The 18,384-nt window shown below is 40.5% G+C and overlaps 1 protein-coding gene across 2 annotated transcripts in view; it reads left to right on the top strand.

Moving 5' to 3' along the window:
• foxn3 (forkhead box N3) overlaps positions 1-18,384 on the top strand; it is a 75,900-nt gene that overhangs the window by 51,518 nt on the left and 5,998 nt on the right. For both annotated transcript variants that reach the window (XM_020714699.2, XM_011491485.3), the window contains exons 3-4: positions 4,629-4,780; positions 13,877-13,935. In XM_020714699.2, the coding sequence (XP_020570358.1) occupies positions 4,629-4,780; positions 13,877-13,935 (211 nt within the window). The remainder of the gene's footprint in view (positions 1-4,628; positions 4,781-13,876; positions 13,936-18,384) is intronic.

Below are 18,384 nucleotides of genomic sequence, written 5' to 3'. Positions count from 1 at the left end.
ATGGTTGTTGGCATGGAAACAGTGACAAAAAAAAGACCTTTTTGTCTCTTTAGGCTGTTGCTGCTGCTCCATAACCCTTAAAAGAGTGTTGGACTACAGTGGCCTGGATTTTGATCCAATCTGGAAACATGTTCCCCACTTTTTCTTTTTTAAACGTCTAATATGACTTTACCCATTTGCAGAAGTAAAAACTTTATTAATATGAACATTTTACAAATAATTTTTATGAATCCACTGTGTTCTGACGATGAAACATTGGATAATTCATAATAAATAAATACACATAGTTTCATTCAAATGGCAAACTATTCAAATGCAATGCATTGTGGTCTATATTTGTTAATCTAGTGAACATTGTTGCACACAGTTTTTTTTTTTTTGCTAAAACTTCTGGGAAATTTTCAGAACATTGGATTTTGGAATTGTAAATTTGGACAGCCCGATATAATGGCGATTGGCGAACGGCCTATATGTTGCACTAACCAGGAAGTAGTGAGTGAATTTGGAAACACAATTGGTGATTTTGTAGACCCTTGTAAATGTTAAGAGCTCAATATCTTTTTCAGACACATAAGTTTTTGAATAGATAAAGAAAAAGAAAAAAGATGAAAGCATTATAATTTTAGAAAATATAAGGAATATTTCCCAAAAATAAAATGTGTTTTTTTCCTTCTGTAGTTTACTTCATTTGACAGATGTTAGGACTTCTCCGAAGTGTCTTTAAAAGACGCCTTTGGTTTGCTTGCAAGTGAACCATGCTGTGTTGCAGCAACAGTTTGAATGTATGCAGATTAGAGATGAAGATGAATGAGATGAATCATAACTCTTTCCATTTAAATTAACTCCACGTCCATATAAGGAAGCGTGTGTAGATGTTTTTCAGAAGAACCCCTTCTCTTCTTCCTGCCTTGTTTCTCTTTTGATTCAAAGCTCCCTTCAGGCAATACCTCCCCCCAGTGAGCAGTTGTGGTAACTGCGTAACATTCCTCTGCATTTTTTGCCCATGATTCATTAGGTCTTGCTGTTTCTTGCATCTTTTATTAGACTATTTCATTTAATTACAATTCAAAAGCCACAAATGCTTTATATTCTGCACTTGAAGGTAAATATTCTTTTGACGTTTGTGGTTACCAAATAGATGCTTATGTATCTGCCTTGGTTAAAAAAAAGAAAAGAAAATGGAAAAATGTGTGTATGAGGACAGTCTAAATGAATTGTTAATAGATTCTTTCAGAGGATAATGCTGCTTTAGCCTGCAGAGTGATGTGTAATGCTGTGCCCTGCCAGCTTTTGTTTCATACTTTATGAGGGCTTCCTCATAGAGGGGCTCACCTGGATTATTTGCTATGTAATCCCCCTCTTCTTTCACAGATATGAAGGCAAGGGTCAAAAAGTTTTAACTTGCTTGAGGTTGTCTATTTTTTTTTTTTTTTAAGAAAAGCAAATTTCTCAATGAAGATTTTCAGAATGCTCAACTTTGCTGAGAAATAAAGGAGAAGTCGGCTTCCCCTTTCTTGCTCCCTTGCTTAGATGATGCCTGTTACCAAGGCGACTGCTATAACCCAGGTTACAGACCCTTCCTGTGAGAGGCACCATCCGATTGGCCTATCTACTGGGGGAGATGAAGGTGGGGGGGGTCTGGGGTTTCAGCTTTTTGATTGGCTGTTTGGTTGGCAGAGGCAAAGGCCCCAGCAGACAGACATTCAAGAAGGAGCATTGATTTAATCAGCTGGCAAGCAGACTGCTGGCAGACTTGAGGTGCGAGTGGAAATTTGGACCCAGTGGGGGTCACCTCTGTGGGAGTGAGTGCGTCTCCCGCCTTATCTTTCGGCTTCTCCCTTAAGGGGGTCGCCACAGCGAATCGTCCGCCTGTCTGGGATTGATTTGGCTTTGGCTTTTTTACGTGGGATGCCCTCCCCGACGCTAGTCTCTACATGTCCCTGGACTTGGGACTTCCACAGCATTGTGCCCCCTACAGTGTATGTGTGTGCAATATCATGCTCTCCAGGAGAGGCGTCTCTGGCAGTAATAGAAGCACTCCCAGGAACAGGGCACACTGGGTAATATCGCACTCTGCAGGGAACCCGCTAAGCTCACTTCACCCACACATACATACACACTGCACAACACGGCACATATGGACCGTGTTCAACATGGCTGACACACTAATGCAAAGATCCAGACTTGAGGGTGGGCTCATATCAACAGCCTGCACACAAACCGCTGACATTTTGTCATTTTTAAAGATTGTAGGATGTACAGAAAGCCAAAATGTAATTATGTTTACTGAATATAATTAACAGCTTAGTGTGGGGTCAAACCAGGATGAGCTTCAAGAGAAATAAAAGGGAAAATTTGAACATTTATTAAACAAATTTCATTTTTGTCTATTCCTTTGGGGAGGCAGCAATGAACGGCAGCCAAAAAATTAAAACCTAAAAAATAAATAAAACTCAAAATTCAATTCAAATTCAAGATAAATATTGTAAATTTGAAAAGATATTCATAGAAAATTGGACAAAAATGTATATTTCTTATAAAGAAAATTACTAAAAACTTGAATAAAAACTATAAACCTAAAACTGTTACAAAAGCGAAAAAATTCTCCCCCTTTTTCCTGTTTTGCTTTCAGTCTTTAATAAATTTATTTCATTTTAGGATGACCCTAATTTTTCCTAGGGGTGGGGCTTTGAGCCCATTGGCTACTGGGACGTGATTGACATTAGAGATCTTAATGATGCACAGTAGGGCGGTAAATCGATAATATTGATAAATTTATATTTGTTGTTAGAGAAGATTTCTTTTGGGGGAAAATCTGGATTTTATTTTCCCAGCATTCTGGGCTTCTAAAAAAACAACAACAGCAACAATGTTACTAAAACAGCATCACTTCACTTCAGAATTGGTTCGGTTTTGAGACTTCAGATATGGAGCAACAATCCGTATACGCTGCAAAATCCGGTTTTACCAAAACTGGGAGTACGATGAATTTGACAACTGAAATTTCCAAAAGAGTTCTTAAAATAGAAAAGTCTTTGTTAAAAGTAATTCTTGTCAAAAAAAAAATAAAGGGTGGGAGAAAAAAATGGATAATAATCACAAATCGAATTTAGTGTGATTTAGGCCTGCACAGTATATCAGAAATGTATTGATATCGCGATATCAAGCTGTGTAAAACGCATATCGCAAAAGTGGGTGAAAATTGCGATTAATGCTAAATTTAAATGTGCTTAAACAATGTTATGGCAGCTTAAAGTATTCAATGAAAATCCATTTATGCATTTGTCCAATCAGATAGTCTCTTTTAACATCGTAGACCAATCAGATGGAGCCCCTTTATGTGAGATGCTCACATATGGAGACGAGGGTCATTTGGAGTATAATTTAAGTTATGTTGAATCTTATTTATTTAGCAGTGAAATGGAAAGTATATATTTAGATGTTTTGCTATTTGTCATGTATCGCAATTTACATATTGATAACTAATAAAGCAAATTGTGAGTTTCCCTCATATTGTGCAGCCCTAGGTGTGATTGTATGTTTGTGACCATATCGCCCAGACCTGTTATGATGTCGTTTCCACTCCAAATCAGCGTCAACCCTCCACTGATAATGCACTCCTAAAGTTTGGTCCAGATTTGACCCCTTTGTTCAGGCCATTAAATATGCAAATTAATTTAAAAAAATTGATTTGATCTTCTTGATCACATTTTTATTTCGCAAATCTGTTTTATAAATAAAACAAAAAATGTCTTTATCTTTTGGCTGTTCCCTTTATTCCCTTTTTCCATTTAACCCTCTCCTCCTCATCCTCACTCACACCTACACTACCTTTTTTTCCCCTTTTATCTTAAACCGTATTAAAATTTACCCTGCTGCTAGACTCTCTGAAATAGATGTTTTCAATTTGGAATGATTGGTTGACATATTTCGCCACAAAGATTTTTTTTTAAAACGCACTTTTATAGTTGATTAATTTTTGCTTCCTGATGTTTACAGTCTACATGTGCTTATAGAAGCAAATAATTTGCACTAGTGTCATCTTCCCAGCCCCAAGCATGTTCCTGTATCGTGTCGCTTATCTCTTCAAAAAGAGCTGAAGAGGAAAAATGTGTCTGTATTTTGTTTTTCCTTCCTCCCCCTGCCCCTGTCCTTTGGTTCTGGGTATGTAAACCCCCAGCTTTGCCACAGCCAGATGAAAGCGGGGAGAAGTTTGACAGAGCGTGTTCGTGGCGGCCTTTCACTGTAATCTATAGGCTGGTTTCAGTCTGGTTAGGGAGCCGACAGCTTCATTAGGTGAGGGTGAAGCGGCTTTGATCTAAAAATAGACACCATCATTGCCTCCGGAGTGGAAAAAAAAGTGTTCTTGTGTCTTAAGAAAAAGAAAAAAAACACTAAATTTTTCCCTTTTTTTCATAGATTGGAAAATAGTGAGCGTGGTGACATTGAGGATGTATTAATAACTTCCTTTGAGTGTCTATCTTGGGAATTTACAAATATTTGTTGGGCTTATATTTTTGTTTTTTAATGTTAATTGAAGGTTTTTCTACTTGTTTTTATCAGGACAGCATGCTGGCCTTTATTATAACATCTCTTTTTTCTTTTCTTCTCTCTTTGTGTCCTTCCAGAGCATAGGTAAAGGCTCGCTGTGGTCGATAGATCCAGAGTATAGGCACAACTTGATTCAGGCGCTGAAGAAGACCCCGTACCACCCCTACTCCACTGGGCTGGCTGCAGCTTCCAATTCCCCGCCCAGCCTTCCACAGGCATTTTACCACAGGTAGGACACATTTCTGCATTTTCTAAATCCTCCTCTGTTCAAATGCATCAAACATAGACTAGATTGAAGAGTGTTTTCAACTAATAAATGTGTCTGTGGACTCACCTGGATTTAAATCTAGTGGTGGAGGTACACTTTACCATTGTTTATGCATGTTAAAGTTTAACAAAGATTGTAAAGATTTCAAAATCTCAATGGCAAGGAGATGTTTTGTTCTGTTTTTCTTCATTTTATTCACATTTTTTGTTCGTTTTGAGTCCCTCGACAATGTTAAAGCCACTCCATGGATGTGCAGTCTGACCCATCTGACAACATGATGAAACGAATAGTATCAGTGGGCGCTTGCTGCTAGCATCAGGCAAATCACAGTGCCAATGAGTTAGGTTTATTTCATTTTATTTATTTTTTTAAATCTAAATCCATTCTGTAAGAAGAGCACACATGCAGAACATTTTGGTTTTTCTCTCAATTAGTATAAAAGAGGGGGGTCCTGGGGTTTCTGGTGCCTATCCCAGCCACGTTTGGGGGAAGCACTGGGGAATCACAAGGCCAGGACTCAAACCAGGACCTTCTCGCTGTGAGACGACAGCGCTGACCACTACACCACAGTCACAGATTATAGGACTTTCTAATCGAATAAAGAAAATAGGAAGTGCTTGAACTGTGTGCGTCGGTCTCTGTACTTCAGGCCTTTAGATCCGCCATATTCCCTGTTACGTTTCTTTGTGCCCCGTTTTCTGCTGATCAGCTGACTCAGATGTCTCCTCATCATGATTGACTGAACACGCCTGATCCAGGTAATCAGCAGCAAGAAAAACTGAGTTGTGCAGCTCTGCTTCAAGCCTGTCTACGGTAATGGTAGGACCACTAGATCTTTAGATTGTAAAATATAAATTAAAAAAATAGAATTTCTAATCTAAACGTGGACATTGATTAAGTCATTCTTCTTTTTCTTATTCATTTGAAGAACAATCTTTATTAAGTTTGATTAAAGCTCCAGTTTAAAGTTTCAAAAAGAGCACAAAATGTCAATAAGGGTTAAGCATACGATATATAGTATACTGCTACTATATAGAAAGAATATAAATTCTTCAGAACACACAAAAAGGGTGGAGATAAAAATTGCCTTTTCAAGAGTGAATTTGATGGTGTGAGTGAGAAGTTCTTTCCAGTACCTTTGACTCACATTTACCTTTACATTAACTTATGGGTCAGGACGACACCTTGTGAAGAAAGACAAACATTGACACAGAAAGACCCGGGTCATAAAACCTAGAAAGCAGACCGGCCTCATCGAGTATTCTGACCACTGCGGAGGATGCCATCCCTGGTTCCCATGGTTACAGGGATGGATCCAGGACATTGTTTCTGGCTCATACTTTTGTGAACTTTGAAAGATTACTCTTGTTCTGATCCGAAAAGCAATGAATACGTCTGTGTTCTGGAACTGGTCGATATCTTCGTTTTGTTTTTTTTCAATCAAACTTTACTTATAAAGCACTTTTCATACAAAAAAAAGCAAGGTGCTTTACAGACTTAAAACAGTTAAAAATGAAATTAGAAACTACAGAGAATTTCCTAAACCCCCAACATAATAAAACAGATGAGACCGAAACCAAAGCCGAGGTGCAACCCAGCTTGATGTTGATTTGAGGAAATCATATTCTGTGGATTTGTCCACGCCAGCGACTGACCCACTCATGATCATTCAGGACATCGGCAAGGGACACCCCCCAATCAAAGCAAGGAAAACTGAATTCCAAACCAAATTAAAAAGAGTAAAATACTAAAACCTGTGATTAATGATAAATTAAATTAATAAATAAACACACCTTAATGGACGAATAGAAATCAAAAGTAGATATTAGAAGTCACAAAAAACAATTGAGAATGAATATAATATTTTTTTAAAAGTATAAAAAGATACAAAATATTTCATATTCATACTTATTCTAAATTTAAAATAAAAGCTAGATTAAAATGTCTGTCTTTAGCGTTTCTTTACTGACATGAATGGTCTTTGTGGAAGCTCCGTTATTGCTCGACCTTTTTGTTGCAGCGGTAATGTTAGGTTGGGGGGGTGAGGGGTTGTAAGCTAGCGGGAGAGCGTGTAAACAGAGGCCTATCTGTTATGGGTGATGGGAAGGGGGTTGTTCAGTGCCAGGAGTCCTTCCAAAAACTCAGAGACAAATTTCGAATGAACTCCTGTTGTAGAAACAGACATGTTTTTTTTAAATGTATTTTTCTCTAAAAACATCGGCCGATTTTGCATAATTTGAGTTTATCAGTCCGATATTAAAATATTTTCCAATATTTATCCGACTGTTTTCAGAAACACTTTATGTTTTGAACTGAATACTTGTTCCTAATAGATTGGGAATATTATGTTTACAGTCATAGTCAATAATCGGCTGTTTTCAGGTAAATGTTATTTTTGATAGGGATACATTCTGTCAATGGGGAGCTTAGTTTACAGTTATGTCCAATATTCAATAAATGGTCTGAATGCTGACAGATATATTTATATGAAAGTTTGAAAGTGATGCTTCCAGTAAGATCCTTTGCTGAATGTTAAAAAGGTCAAGTACAATTGTAATAAGAAACAAAAAGGAAATCTAAACTTTGTGTTACTGTAGACACTTAAAGATCGTTTTGGGCAAACATCGGTTATCGGTATCGGCTGGAAAAACTTGTCCTTATAACTGGGATTAAAAAAGATCAAGTTCAAGATCTGAGTGCGACTTTAGGCAAGTTTTTACAGTTGTAAGGGTTTAATTTAAAATCTTTAATCTTCACTAAATAATATTGCATTGTTCTGCACCTGATCTCAGTTCTTAAAAGGAAGTTCTGTGTACTTCCTATACTAGTTTCTGCATTTTCATCTTTTTTTTGAAGCAGAAAGCTCAAAGGACAAACTATCCTTGCATGAAGTCCTTTTAGTATTTATCTGGTGTTAGTGGTAGGAATCAACCAATCAAAAGAAGACGTCAGTGCCAACGTCCAAATGTAACATAAAACCTACAGTGTACGCTCATCTCCGCTCTATCCTCTCCCCATCTGTCACTCTCTGCACCCACTCGCTGCAGGCGTTAGAGCTGACCTGCTCCATCTTACCTTAAATCTTTTCACACGCTGTTTTCATGCAACAGCACTCCAGTTCCTCCCCCTATCTTCTTCCCCCCTCAGGCATATCGCAGGTAGAGAGGTTTTTTTTTTTTTTGTTTTGTTTTGTTTCTTTTTCCCTCCCTCCACATGTTCGCCTCCTAACACTCCTCCTGTTTCGCTCCTCTTGTCTCTTCTTTTAATATCCCACACACCCTCCCGTTCATCCTCAGGCATACATTGCAACTAGCGGGGGCACCCTCCACTCCATCTTCTTTATTCATCCCTGCTGTGATTTATCCCCCTTCTCTTTCTCCTTTTCCATTCTCTCTCCATCACTTTATCATTCAATTAAATCCTCCTTTGTCTACATTCACTTTACTCTCCCACCTTTCGCTCGCTCCTCATCTCTCCACAGTACAACAGCCTCCACCTGCTTCCTCTCCACTCTTCCTGACCTCTCCTCCAACCTCCATCCTCCATCCCCCACCGTTTGCTAACAGTGTCTCAGTATCTGCCTCTTCCGTCCATCCCAGTGGAAGTGTCAGAGAGACGTTCTATTAGTTGCCCCCCACCTCACCCCCGACACTCACTGTCCGAACACCCCCCACCAGCATCAGCTCCAGCAGCCTTCCACTCCCCAGCTGATCCTGGCAGGTTGGCTCGCAGAGCCAGTGGAGTGTGTAAGACAGAATAATTGGTTCCCCATAAAATGTAAAAGTGTCATTTTGAACAATGAGGTATGGGGAAGTGGAACAAATTGGAGGCTGAGTTTGGAACATGGGGGGGGTCGGTGTAGAGGATGGTGGGGGGGTTCAGGCAGAGGGGAGGCTGTTCATTTGCAAGCGAGCGGAGCTTTATGTCCCCGGTGGCGGCGCACCTGCATGTGTTCTGATGCAGAAGTGGAAACCACAGGGCTGGGCGTGTGACCCACAATGGCGCCAACGTCACAGATCAGACATTCCTGGAAGCTTTGTCAATTCCTCAACACGGGAAGAGTCTAGGGGCCAAAGTGGGACCAGACGTTACCCCAAAGAGCCATTCGGGTCGATTTCTCACCCACCCCAGTAGGAGCCACAAATTCTTACCTCACAGTTTAGAAAAGACACCGATTTCTATTGATGTTATGGATTTAATGACTGGGTTAGAGCTGTTCATTTTAGCTTCTTGGAACCAGCAGGTACTTCCTGTTAGAAATGCCAGGGAGGAGGGGTCCCTCAGTCCAGTCCTCCTATGCCAGGCATGTCCAAAGTCCGGCCCGTGGGCCAAATGCAGGCTCCTGTCGTGAAATCAATAATGTCCAACACTTTCAGAAAACTGTCTGCATGATTTCTTGACTGTTACTGGCTAAATTCTGTCGTTTTGTTTTTCTTTAAATAGTTTTAATTAACTAGTTCATTTGCATTATATTTTTATTATAGGGGTTCAAAGAATGGAGGCTTTTGTATAGTCACATGACTTCCTTTCAAAATAAAATACCCTGTCTCACATGGGATCATCTCAATGCAGCAAATGTAGTAGTAGGTAGTGTAATGGCAGCAGTGATTAAAAAAAAGTTTATTTCATCATTTTTGGTGCATCGCTGCCAGAAATTCATAAATCTAACTTATTAAAATGAAATCAAAGCAAATTAAGTGACCCTTGCTGTATTTTTTCAAACCATAAGGCGAACTTAAAGACCCACCCCAATCATCTTTTGATCTATTTTCAAAGTGTTTCCCCAGTGGACTTTGAAATATGATAATGCCGTTTTTTGCCAAAGTTTAAAAAGTCTGTCATTTTCATGGACCTAGCTTAATTTCTGCAGAGCAGCAGTCGTTTAGTAGAAATTCACTTCTGAGTTGTGGGAGGGACACTTATTGCAAGTCTTTAAAATCTGTGAATTTGTTAAAAAATACAAAATACTTCTTAAAATCCACTATGCCTTTAGTATGCATTGTGGGACATGGCATTCCAAAATCTGGCCAAATGTTTTTGTTCGACTTTGTCAAACTAAGAAGCTGCATGGCAGGAACCTTGGAGAGTGATATGTACTGTCTATCAACTATTGGTGATTGAGTTGAATAAAGTTTGGGTTGGTTTGTTTTTTTTGTCCTTTACTCTTTAAACCCCTTAACCTAAAAGCTTCCTTAACCAGGGAGCCACAGTGGAGGGGTAATGGTAATGAGCCACATGTGGCTCTGGGGCCTCAGGTTGCTTCAACCCTTCTGGAGCATCTCACAGATTTTTACTTTTTTCCCCACAAACTTTCCATTTCTCGACTAAAATGTATTTTCTTCAGCTCCAACTTTTCTTCTTTCTTTTTTTTCGTATTTGCAATTTTGCATGCCAAAGTGCAAGGTAAATGCAAAAATTCAGAACCAAATCTGGATAAAATGAACTTATTCATGAGACACCACTTTGTTATTCTGTCAGAAATAAATTGTAAACTAAAAACTTAATGATAATTTGAATGTGTTTTAAGTAAAACTATGACAAAGTGCATAAAAGTAGACTAGAGTGGTTGTGTTAGATTATACATGTGTACCTATGGCAGAGTCCGCTTTATGAGGTTCTGAAATTTTGTGTGAAGACAAACCAGCAGGGGTCCAGGACCTGATGCCTCAGCCAGGCCTCAGATGAAGAAATCACGCGTCTGAAGGTGGAGCCAGTTCGACCTCAGAGACTCATCGCTTTGAAGCAGAGTCCTGTCCCGCTTGTTGTAAAAATTTCATCTCAAATCTGTCCAGAATTTTTCTGAGGAACTTTGCCGACAGGAAGAAGTAATTTGCAGAAAGGTGATAACATATTCCAGTAAAAATAAGTTTCAATTTAAATGCATCTGGAAAAGATCGGGTCAAGGATGCTTCAAATCTGCAGCTTCTTTAGAAAAGTTAATCAGCTAAGGCTGCAGTTTCACCTCATTACATGCAGGAACCACAAGAGATTAGGAGCATTTCAGCTCACTCCATCAAACAAAAATAAAAGTTTATAATGTTTCTTTAGCCCACAGACATAAAGAAAAAAGTCAGCTAAAAAGATTCTGACGTTTGCTGAGCAGTGCAGAAGAAAAACACAAAAAGAGGTAAACTAAAAATAAGTAAAGAACACTAATATTATAACGAAAATACCTAAAAAGTAGTAAAATTATCTGTTCATGCAGCAAGCAAAGCTTACATAACAAGAAATCCTATGAAAATGTACAAACGAGAATTTACAAATGTGCTAAAAAACTAATTGTTTGATAGAAATTGAATGTTAAACAGCCCAAAAATATATTTTTTTGCTAGTACTAAGACAAATGTCGGTATTTATTAAGTTTTAATAAACCCAATTATAGTTTATTGTGATTGGAAATGACTAATTTTGGAACCAAATCTCTCAAATTTTATTTATGATACATGTTAACCCATTTATTTATAAAATGTAACTTCTAAATATACTTTAAAAATTGTCTTTTTTATATATTTTTAACTTCTTTTGACTGCAGCGTACACTAGTTCCTTTCAAAATAAAATGCAAAGATAATGTGATGAGAATTAAGCTTATTCAAATTCTTTACAACTCTCACAGTATATTAAACCTTTTAGCAATATTTGATTCAGTTATCTGACATATTGAGAATCAAAACATAGACAAAAAACTTTAAATAACTAAAGCATTATGACCAAAACTACACAACATTTTTTATTCAAAGCATTTTTCTTCATTGGAGGAAAAAAAGAACCCATGTGGCTCCAGAGCTACAGGTTGCAGACCCCTGGAGAAGCAACTTCTAACCTGCTAAACTATCTTGAAAATCTAAGAAAACTGCATTCTAAATATTAGCAAGTACCAAATAGTTTGCTGGGAAAATGTTGCTTTAATGTTGATTAAAAGGTTTAAACTATTTGAGCAGCACAGGCCAAAGTCAAGAGTCTAAACCATACAGGAAATGTCCTCTTCTTTTTGTAAAGGTTTTCACAAATGATTGATTTAATCTGAAGGTAAATATCCACTAAAAATTCATTCAGTTGGTTTGTTTAAATCAGAATCAGCTTCAATCAGCTGGAATTTCTTTAAAAAAACAAACAAGAAAGCTTCAGGAAAAAAGCCTTTTACACATAAAAGGTGTTTTCGTTGATGTGTTTCCTGAAGCTCAAGTCCGATCACTGTAACACATCTCTGTCAAGAACCCCTTTTTCTCAGAGAATATTTTGCATGAATCGCCACGAGTGGTTGCACAGTGTTGTGTTACAGGTCAAGGACTGTCTCCAGCAGTTGGAAAAGAGAATGAATGACGGGGGGGATGGAGGGAGAAAAAAAAAGGGAAGAGGCAGGGGAAAGGCGAGCGTGGCGCTGGGAGTTGGAGGTGGCGGCGGGAGTTACGGGAGCCTGCATTGTCCTTTTGCCTGCTTTTTCATGGGCTGTAATAACTCACGCGGCTGTATCCAATCTGTGCCTTTCTACGGGAACTATGAGAGCGAGGGGAGGGGGCGCCAGCAGGCTGGGTAGGAGGTCAGCTCCATGGTGCATTCCTTCACACCCCATCAGCATCTGGATGAGAGGAAGAGGGAAGGATGGATGAAGGGGGGAGTCTCAAGGGGGAGTTGGGGAGGAGCCCCTCTTTCTTTTTCTCTTTTTCTTCTTTTTCATCCCTCAGAAAAAAAGAAAAAAAAACGATGAGGTAGTTTTATTTTTTTTATTGGTGGGGTGGGGTAAGAGACCAGCCAGCTTATGCTGTGGGCTAATCCCCTCCCTAACCAAATTTAATGCACAGGGTTGCCGTGGCAACGGGAACACCGCCATGGCAACACGTGTAGCATAAGTCAGGTGCTGTTGCGCCGCGAAGCCATTTGTTGAGAGAAAGGGAGGCAGGAGGAAGGAGTGAGAAAGAGGGGAGAATAAGATGAGTGTGTGGTGGTGGGGGGTGGCAGAGAAAACAGACAGGCTGTTAGCGGAGGAAAAATATGTTATCGCCGTGGCAACGCAATGTGGCAACTCTCCATGGCAACAGCAGGTGGCTGAGGGCTGGAATGGGCTGCTTTACTTTTGCTGTGGGTGCACGTGCGCGCGTTTGTGCACACGTGCGTGCGTGTGTGTCCATCTCCCTGCGTCTGATGGGGTGCGAGCTGCATCACAAGCATCCAAATCCCATCATTTAGCGGCTTAGCCCAACGTAAAGCAGAAGTCAGATCACAAAGGCAGCTCTGCCGGGTCTCCGTGAGACTTTCCAGCAGCTTCCAGGTGTTTCCCGTCCTGTTTGTCTGCAGTAAACTACAGTCCAACCCGTCTCCCACTGTGTTTGAGAGCAGGCCGTCTGGCTGCAAACCGGGGGGGGGGGGGGGGGGATGAGAGAGGAGCAGCCAGACTAATGGAGAGCCAAAGACCACTCAACCTGGAAAAGCTCTCAGAGCCTCTTGCTCGTTTTCCCTCCGTATCCTTCCATCTTTCCGCATTAGAATTATGACCGCTATTGTCGTCGTGCGTGAGTCTATGCGTGACTGAGGAGCTCTCTGCCCGTGTGAGAAATGCTATCATTACTTCCCTCATTAGTGCTGCAATGATCATCTAAAGCGAAACCCCGACTTTGAGTGTGTCTTTGTGCTCGTCTGCGGGTCCAGAGACACTGGGTTTGGGGATCTTCTTTATTTATTCATATGGGTCAGGGCTGGACACTCCCCTCAACAGAGATGTGCAGAAAAGGCTTTAATGTGTCTTAAACGTGAGTGTTAAACGCACTGATGAGTGTGAATGGACCGGCGGCGGGCAGTAGGGGGTTGTCATGAGAAATTACCCCCGTGGACTACATCGCAGAGGCTATAATTCTCCGAGGTAATCATAGGGAATAATGGCAACAGTGGGACACCCGGCAATCTAATCACTATAATCAGAAGCATTGGCTTATGGGCTCAAATTCCTGCCTTGCTATCTGAATTGTAAGGAAGCCGACTGGGCTTGTTGACTTTTGCAACAGATGATTGACCAGTTTTCTCCCGTTATTCCATCCCTTCTCTCTCTCTTTTTTTTTTCCAGCCCACCACTGTGGTCGGGGAGTCCCCTATTTCGAAAAAACGGAGGAGTTCTTCTGCAAGGTACTGTCGCACCTCTGCAAAAGCTTTACACTTTCTCCGTCTGGATGTGCCAGCTCTAATCATCTCACTTCCAAATCCCCCAAATACACCCCGAGAATGAAGAGAATGGTTTGGGACCCAACCAAAACAAAGCGGGAATCTGAAAATCCAGAGCACCTCCTCCCTTCAATCACTTCCTTTCCCCCCATATTTCACATCATTCCTCGCCTCTCCTCCTCCTCTTCCCACCGACCTCCTCCCTGGTGGCTAGACAGCAGTTTAAATGGACATTCAATCCCAATCAGGGAGCACTCCGGGAGCTCGCTGGGCCGCCGAGCCCTAAATGGAGGGGGAAATGGATACATTAGGCGTCTGCGGCGAGCCCTCCATCGCTACTGATAATGGAGTAGTAATGGTCAAGGAGCCGAGGTTGGAGAGAGTGCCTGAAAACCTCCAGACGCACGAAGTCTGAGTGATGTGTCTGAGCAGCCGGACGGATGGATGGATAGATAAGGAGGAGAGTCATGCAGGCAGACTTTGAGAGAACATGTGACAAGGAAGGGCAGAAAAAGGACTTTCTTTTTTAATGTTGTGTATTTTTTAAAAGGTGTGAGTGCAGGAATGGTCAGGTGTTACATGCAGAGGCAGCAGGGGGGAAAGAAAGTTGTGACAGGCAGCCAGAGGCAAAGACAAGGAGAGGGTTTGGGGGCAGCGAGTGGGGCTGTTAGTGCCCTGAGTTATTACTTCCATTTCCCATTCCCTGAGCTTTCAGCGGCGCTCCGCTCTTAGCTGATGTGGGCTGAAAATCCGCCGCTCGCTGTCACCCAGCCGGACGAACTCAAGGACAAAGACCGGGAGCCGAGATTTCAACCTCACCTGTCAGCGCCGAAACCCTCCATTCAGCAGGTCAAAACTCTCCAGGCTCCGCCTCTAAGCTGTTCACGACAGATCGGCTTCTCGCAGCAAAATGAAGTTGATTTTTGCACGTTGGAGACCAAAGAATTCCACACAAGCATTCAAAAAAGGGAAAAATTATACATAGAATTATTCAAATTAAATCTTACGTTTTTCTTTTTTTTTTTTACTAGTTTTACTATTAATATAGCCCAATATTACAACAATTGTCGTCTCAATGGGCTTCATACTGTTAGTTGGATAATAAGCATGATATCATAAAGAACATGAAGTCATAGAATTTTTGAGTTTTTATTACGTACAGCTTATTTTGATTACAGTAACAAAAAAACGTATGTAATATGTGGAAATGACTAATTTTAGAAACAAATGAGAATAACAGCTTAGTACAAGGTGGCCCATCTTAATAAATCCTCATAAAATCTAAAACTAGCACTTATTTGTCAACATTTATTGAACTTAGCGATAACAATAAACATAAAATATCAGTGCAATTTGGAGTTGTTGTTGTTTTTTTTTGCTTAATTTAAGCTTTTCTATTATCAAGAATATGGAGGAAAAGGATTTTGACTCATTTTAATAACAATTTTCTTATTTTTCTAGAGCCAAGCTCTAAATGAGACACAAAAATTCTCGACTGTGAATTCTCTCTGTCTTTGTAAAGCGGAGATAAGTTAAAACAACTTGATAACAAATCTTGAATGTCGGGTTTGGAATCAAAACGTTTGCACCAGATGGAAGCAAGAAAAAGGTGTAAAAATTACGGGTTAGAGTCAATTTCCTGAAAAATAGCTTGATCTGCCCAATGTATTCATGCACCCATAAGAATTTATGTAAACATATGTATTAACTGTATACTGTATTAACAGTGTATAAACAGTTCCATTGGAATTAAGTCATAAATTCTTCAAATAGTTTTTTTTTAGAAAATGTTAAAAATGTTTTATTCGAATTCTGCCACTGGGGTGGACAAAATGGTCTAACTAAAAATAAAAGTCTACTCGCTAATGTTTTTGTAATCTGAGAATATTTTACTATAAAAAAATGTCATAAGGTTATTTTCCTGGCAAAACGAAAAATAAGACTTTTTTAAGATTCTGTTCTTGCAGTGGAAGAGGATTTAAATTTTTGTTGCATTCGTTTTTTTCTGTACTTAATCATAAAACAAATGTAACAAAGTATTTTAAGTTAGCTTTTTAACCCCCATCTTTATAAAGATGTGTACCGTTTTCTCCTTTTTACAATACAGTTCTATTTATATAGCCCAATATCACAACAATAGTCATATTAACGGGCTTCATATTTTATAGTAAACATAAAATCATAAGGACCAAGAAGTCATACAATCCAATAGGTAAATTCTAAACTAACTGACTAAACAGGTTAAACCAAACAGGACATCCCTCCTTCAGGGTAAGGAAACACTCAACAAAAAAAAAAAAACCCAGGGGTGTCAACATGAAGGAAGGATCCTCCCCCAGGATGGACCGGCCAAGTACCAGAACTCTTGGAGAAGAATTAGCTTATCTAACTCTGCAACTTCATGTTTAAAAGTTACAGATATAGAAAATATTAAAAGTAAACTACGGTGGCCCGTAAGTGCAAAGACATTTTAAGGATCACGAAAACAATAATAAAAAATAAAAAAATAAAAACAAATAATACAAAATAACATTACAATTTTGAAATCGAAACCACATTTCTAAAAACACAATTCCAAAAAAAAAAGGAAACATTTTGGGAAACAAAAGTAATTTCTGGAAATCAAAATGAAATGTTCAAAAAATGAAATTGGATTATGGGACATCATTGATTGGATGATGAGGTTTGTTCTCCTTTTCAACCAGAAAGTATGAGGTAGTGTCTTTCAGGAAGCTGGATGGCTCAGTAGGTTGGGTGCAGGGTAGGTGCACAGGAAACCTGGACTTGATTCCCATGGAGTGCAATGAGCTTCAAGATCCTTCGCGGTATACTGCCACAAGGGGACTCAGTCTGGGATTCGTGCGTGAGCATGCACCGCATGCCCCTCCTGACACAACAGAACAGGGGCATGCGGCGTAAAACTCTCTGTCAAACCCCTTCAACAACCACATCATCATCCAATCACTGATGTCCCATAATTCCTGCTTTGTCTGGTTTCCTATTTTGATTTCTGGACTCTACTTTTTTTTACGTTTTTCGTTTCTAGAATTTTGTTTGGATTTTTAAAATCTAAAAAGTTATTTTATTATTTCTTTTGTTTTGTTTTTTAGTTGTTTGGCTGGGATCTTTAAAACATTTTTGCGTTGATGTGATTTGCACTTCAGGGCCTCTGTAGTAAAGTGGAGCCTAAAACCGTTTCCCCAAAAATAGCAAAAGAAGAAAATGGCTTTTTAGTGACCCCAGTTTATTGTGGTGAAACAGATGATCAAACGGGTTTACATTTTCCTGAAAGTGTTTTATAATAAACGCAGGAAGCACGCTGCCTCTTGAAATGAAGTTACAGTAATAAAGTGCTCCTTTTATTTAGTCTCCTCTCTGCAAGTTGGATCTCCCGTCATTCAGCGGGGCACTTAAACACTCCCTCTGAGCGTCAGATGGACAGGCCAGTTAGCCATCCAGTTTAACTGCCAGCAACTTCATTCCACCAGCAATCCGAGCCGTCAGTCAGGCAGTCAGTCAAGCAGCATTAGCATGCATGCAGCCTGCAGACCCTGTTCTCAGTTTAACACAGCAGCCAGGCAGGCAAATACACAATGAGAGAGAGCAAGGGGCAAAGGGGGGGGGGGGGGTGTTATGACTGAGCAAGAGGCCACTTTCAAACAGTTGCATTCTCAAGGTCTGCTGGGAGTGACCTCTGAACCGGACTGGAGCCTGCTGGGCCATGTGGAACTCATTCAACAGGAAAGCAGAGGAGGTGGCTGGGAGACGGGCTGCAGGCGGAGGCAGCCTGCGATGCCTTCTCTCGAGGAAGGCTGTCACCCCCCCCCCCCACCCCCCCCGATGCAGACGGAGGCTCCTTCTCTTTTGTCTTTTTTTTTTTTTTGTCCTAATTTTTTTCCTCTCAAGCGCCTGGTCTTTCTCAGTTCCTTATCGCACCTCAGTGGCAAACGTCTCAGGCTTTCTCACCTGCAGAGACAGCGTGCATGCTCCGCCGGAGATATGAGTCACCCCTATGCATAGAATGACAAAAGATCAACAAAGAGTAGAGAGGGGGGGGGACGGGGGGACGGTAGAGGAACAAAAAAAAAAGGGTTTACTCAGGAATTCAGACAGCAAAGTAAAGAAGTGGAGGGTTGTCTGCGCTTGTACTGAGCATGTGCGTGCGTGTGCACGTGTGTGTCGCCGAGTAAAGTCAAACAGAGCCCCGGCGTCTCCCCGCTCTCCTCCCTCAGTCACTTTTCTTTCTCTGATCTACCACCATGTGGCACGTGAAAGAGGAAAAAAAAATGGTGGGGGTGGTTGCTGTGGCAACCTGAAGCCCCCCCCCCCCCCCCTTGCTGACTAGCGACTAGAAACGAGAGGTTGAGGTTGCAGCGAGGGGTGTGGGAGCATGTCACGCCGGGCGGGACCTAA

The sequence above is a fragment of the Oryzias latipes genome, chromosome 24 (assembly GCF_002234675.1).
Source record: "Oryzias latipes chromosome 24, ASM223467v1".
Taxonomy (NCBI): domain Eukaryota; kingdom Metazoa; phylum Chordata; class Actinopteri; order Beloniformes; family Adrianichthyidae; genus Oryzias; species Oryzias latipes.
The sequence above is the reverse complement of the archived record's forward strand: the minus strand, read 5'-3'. Positions and strand labels throughout refer to the sequence as shown.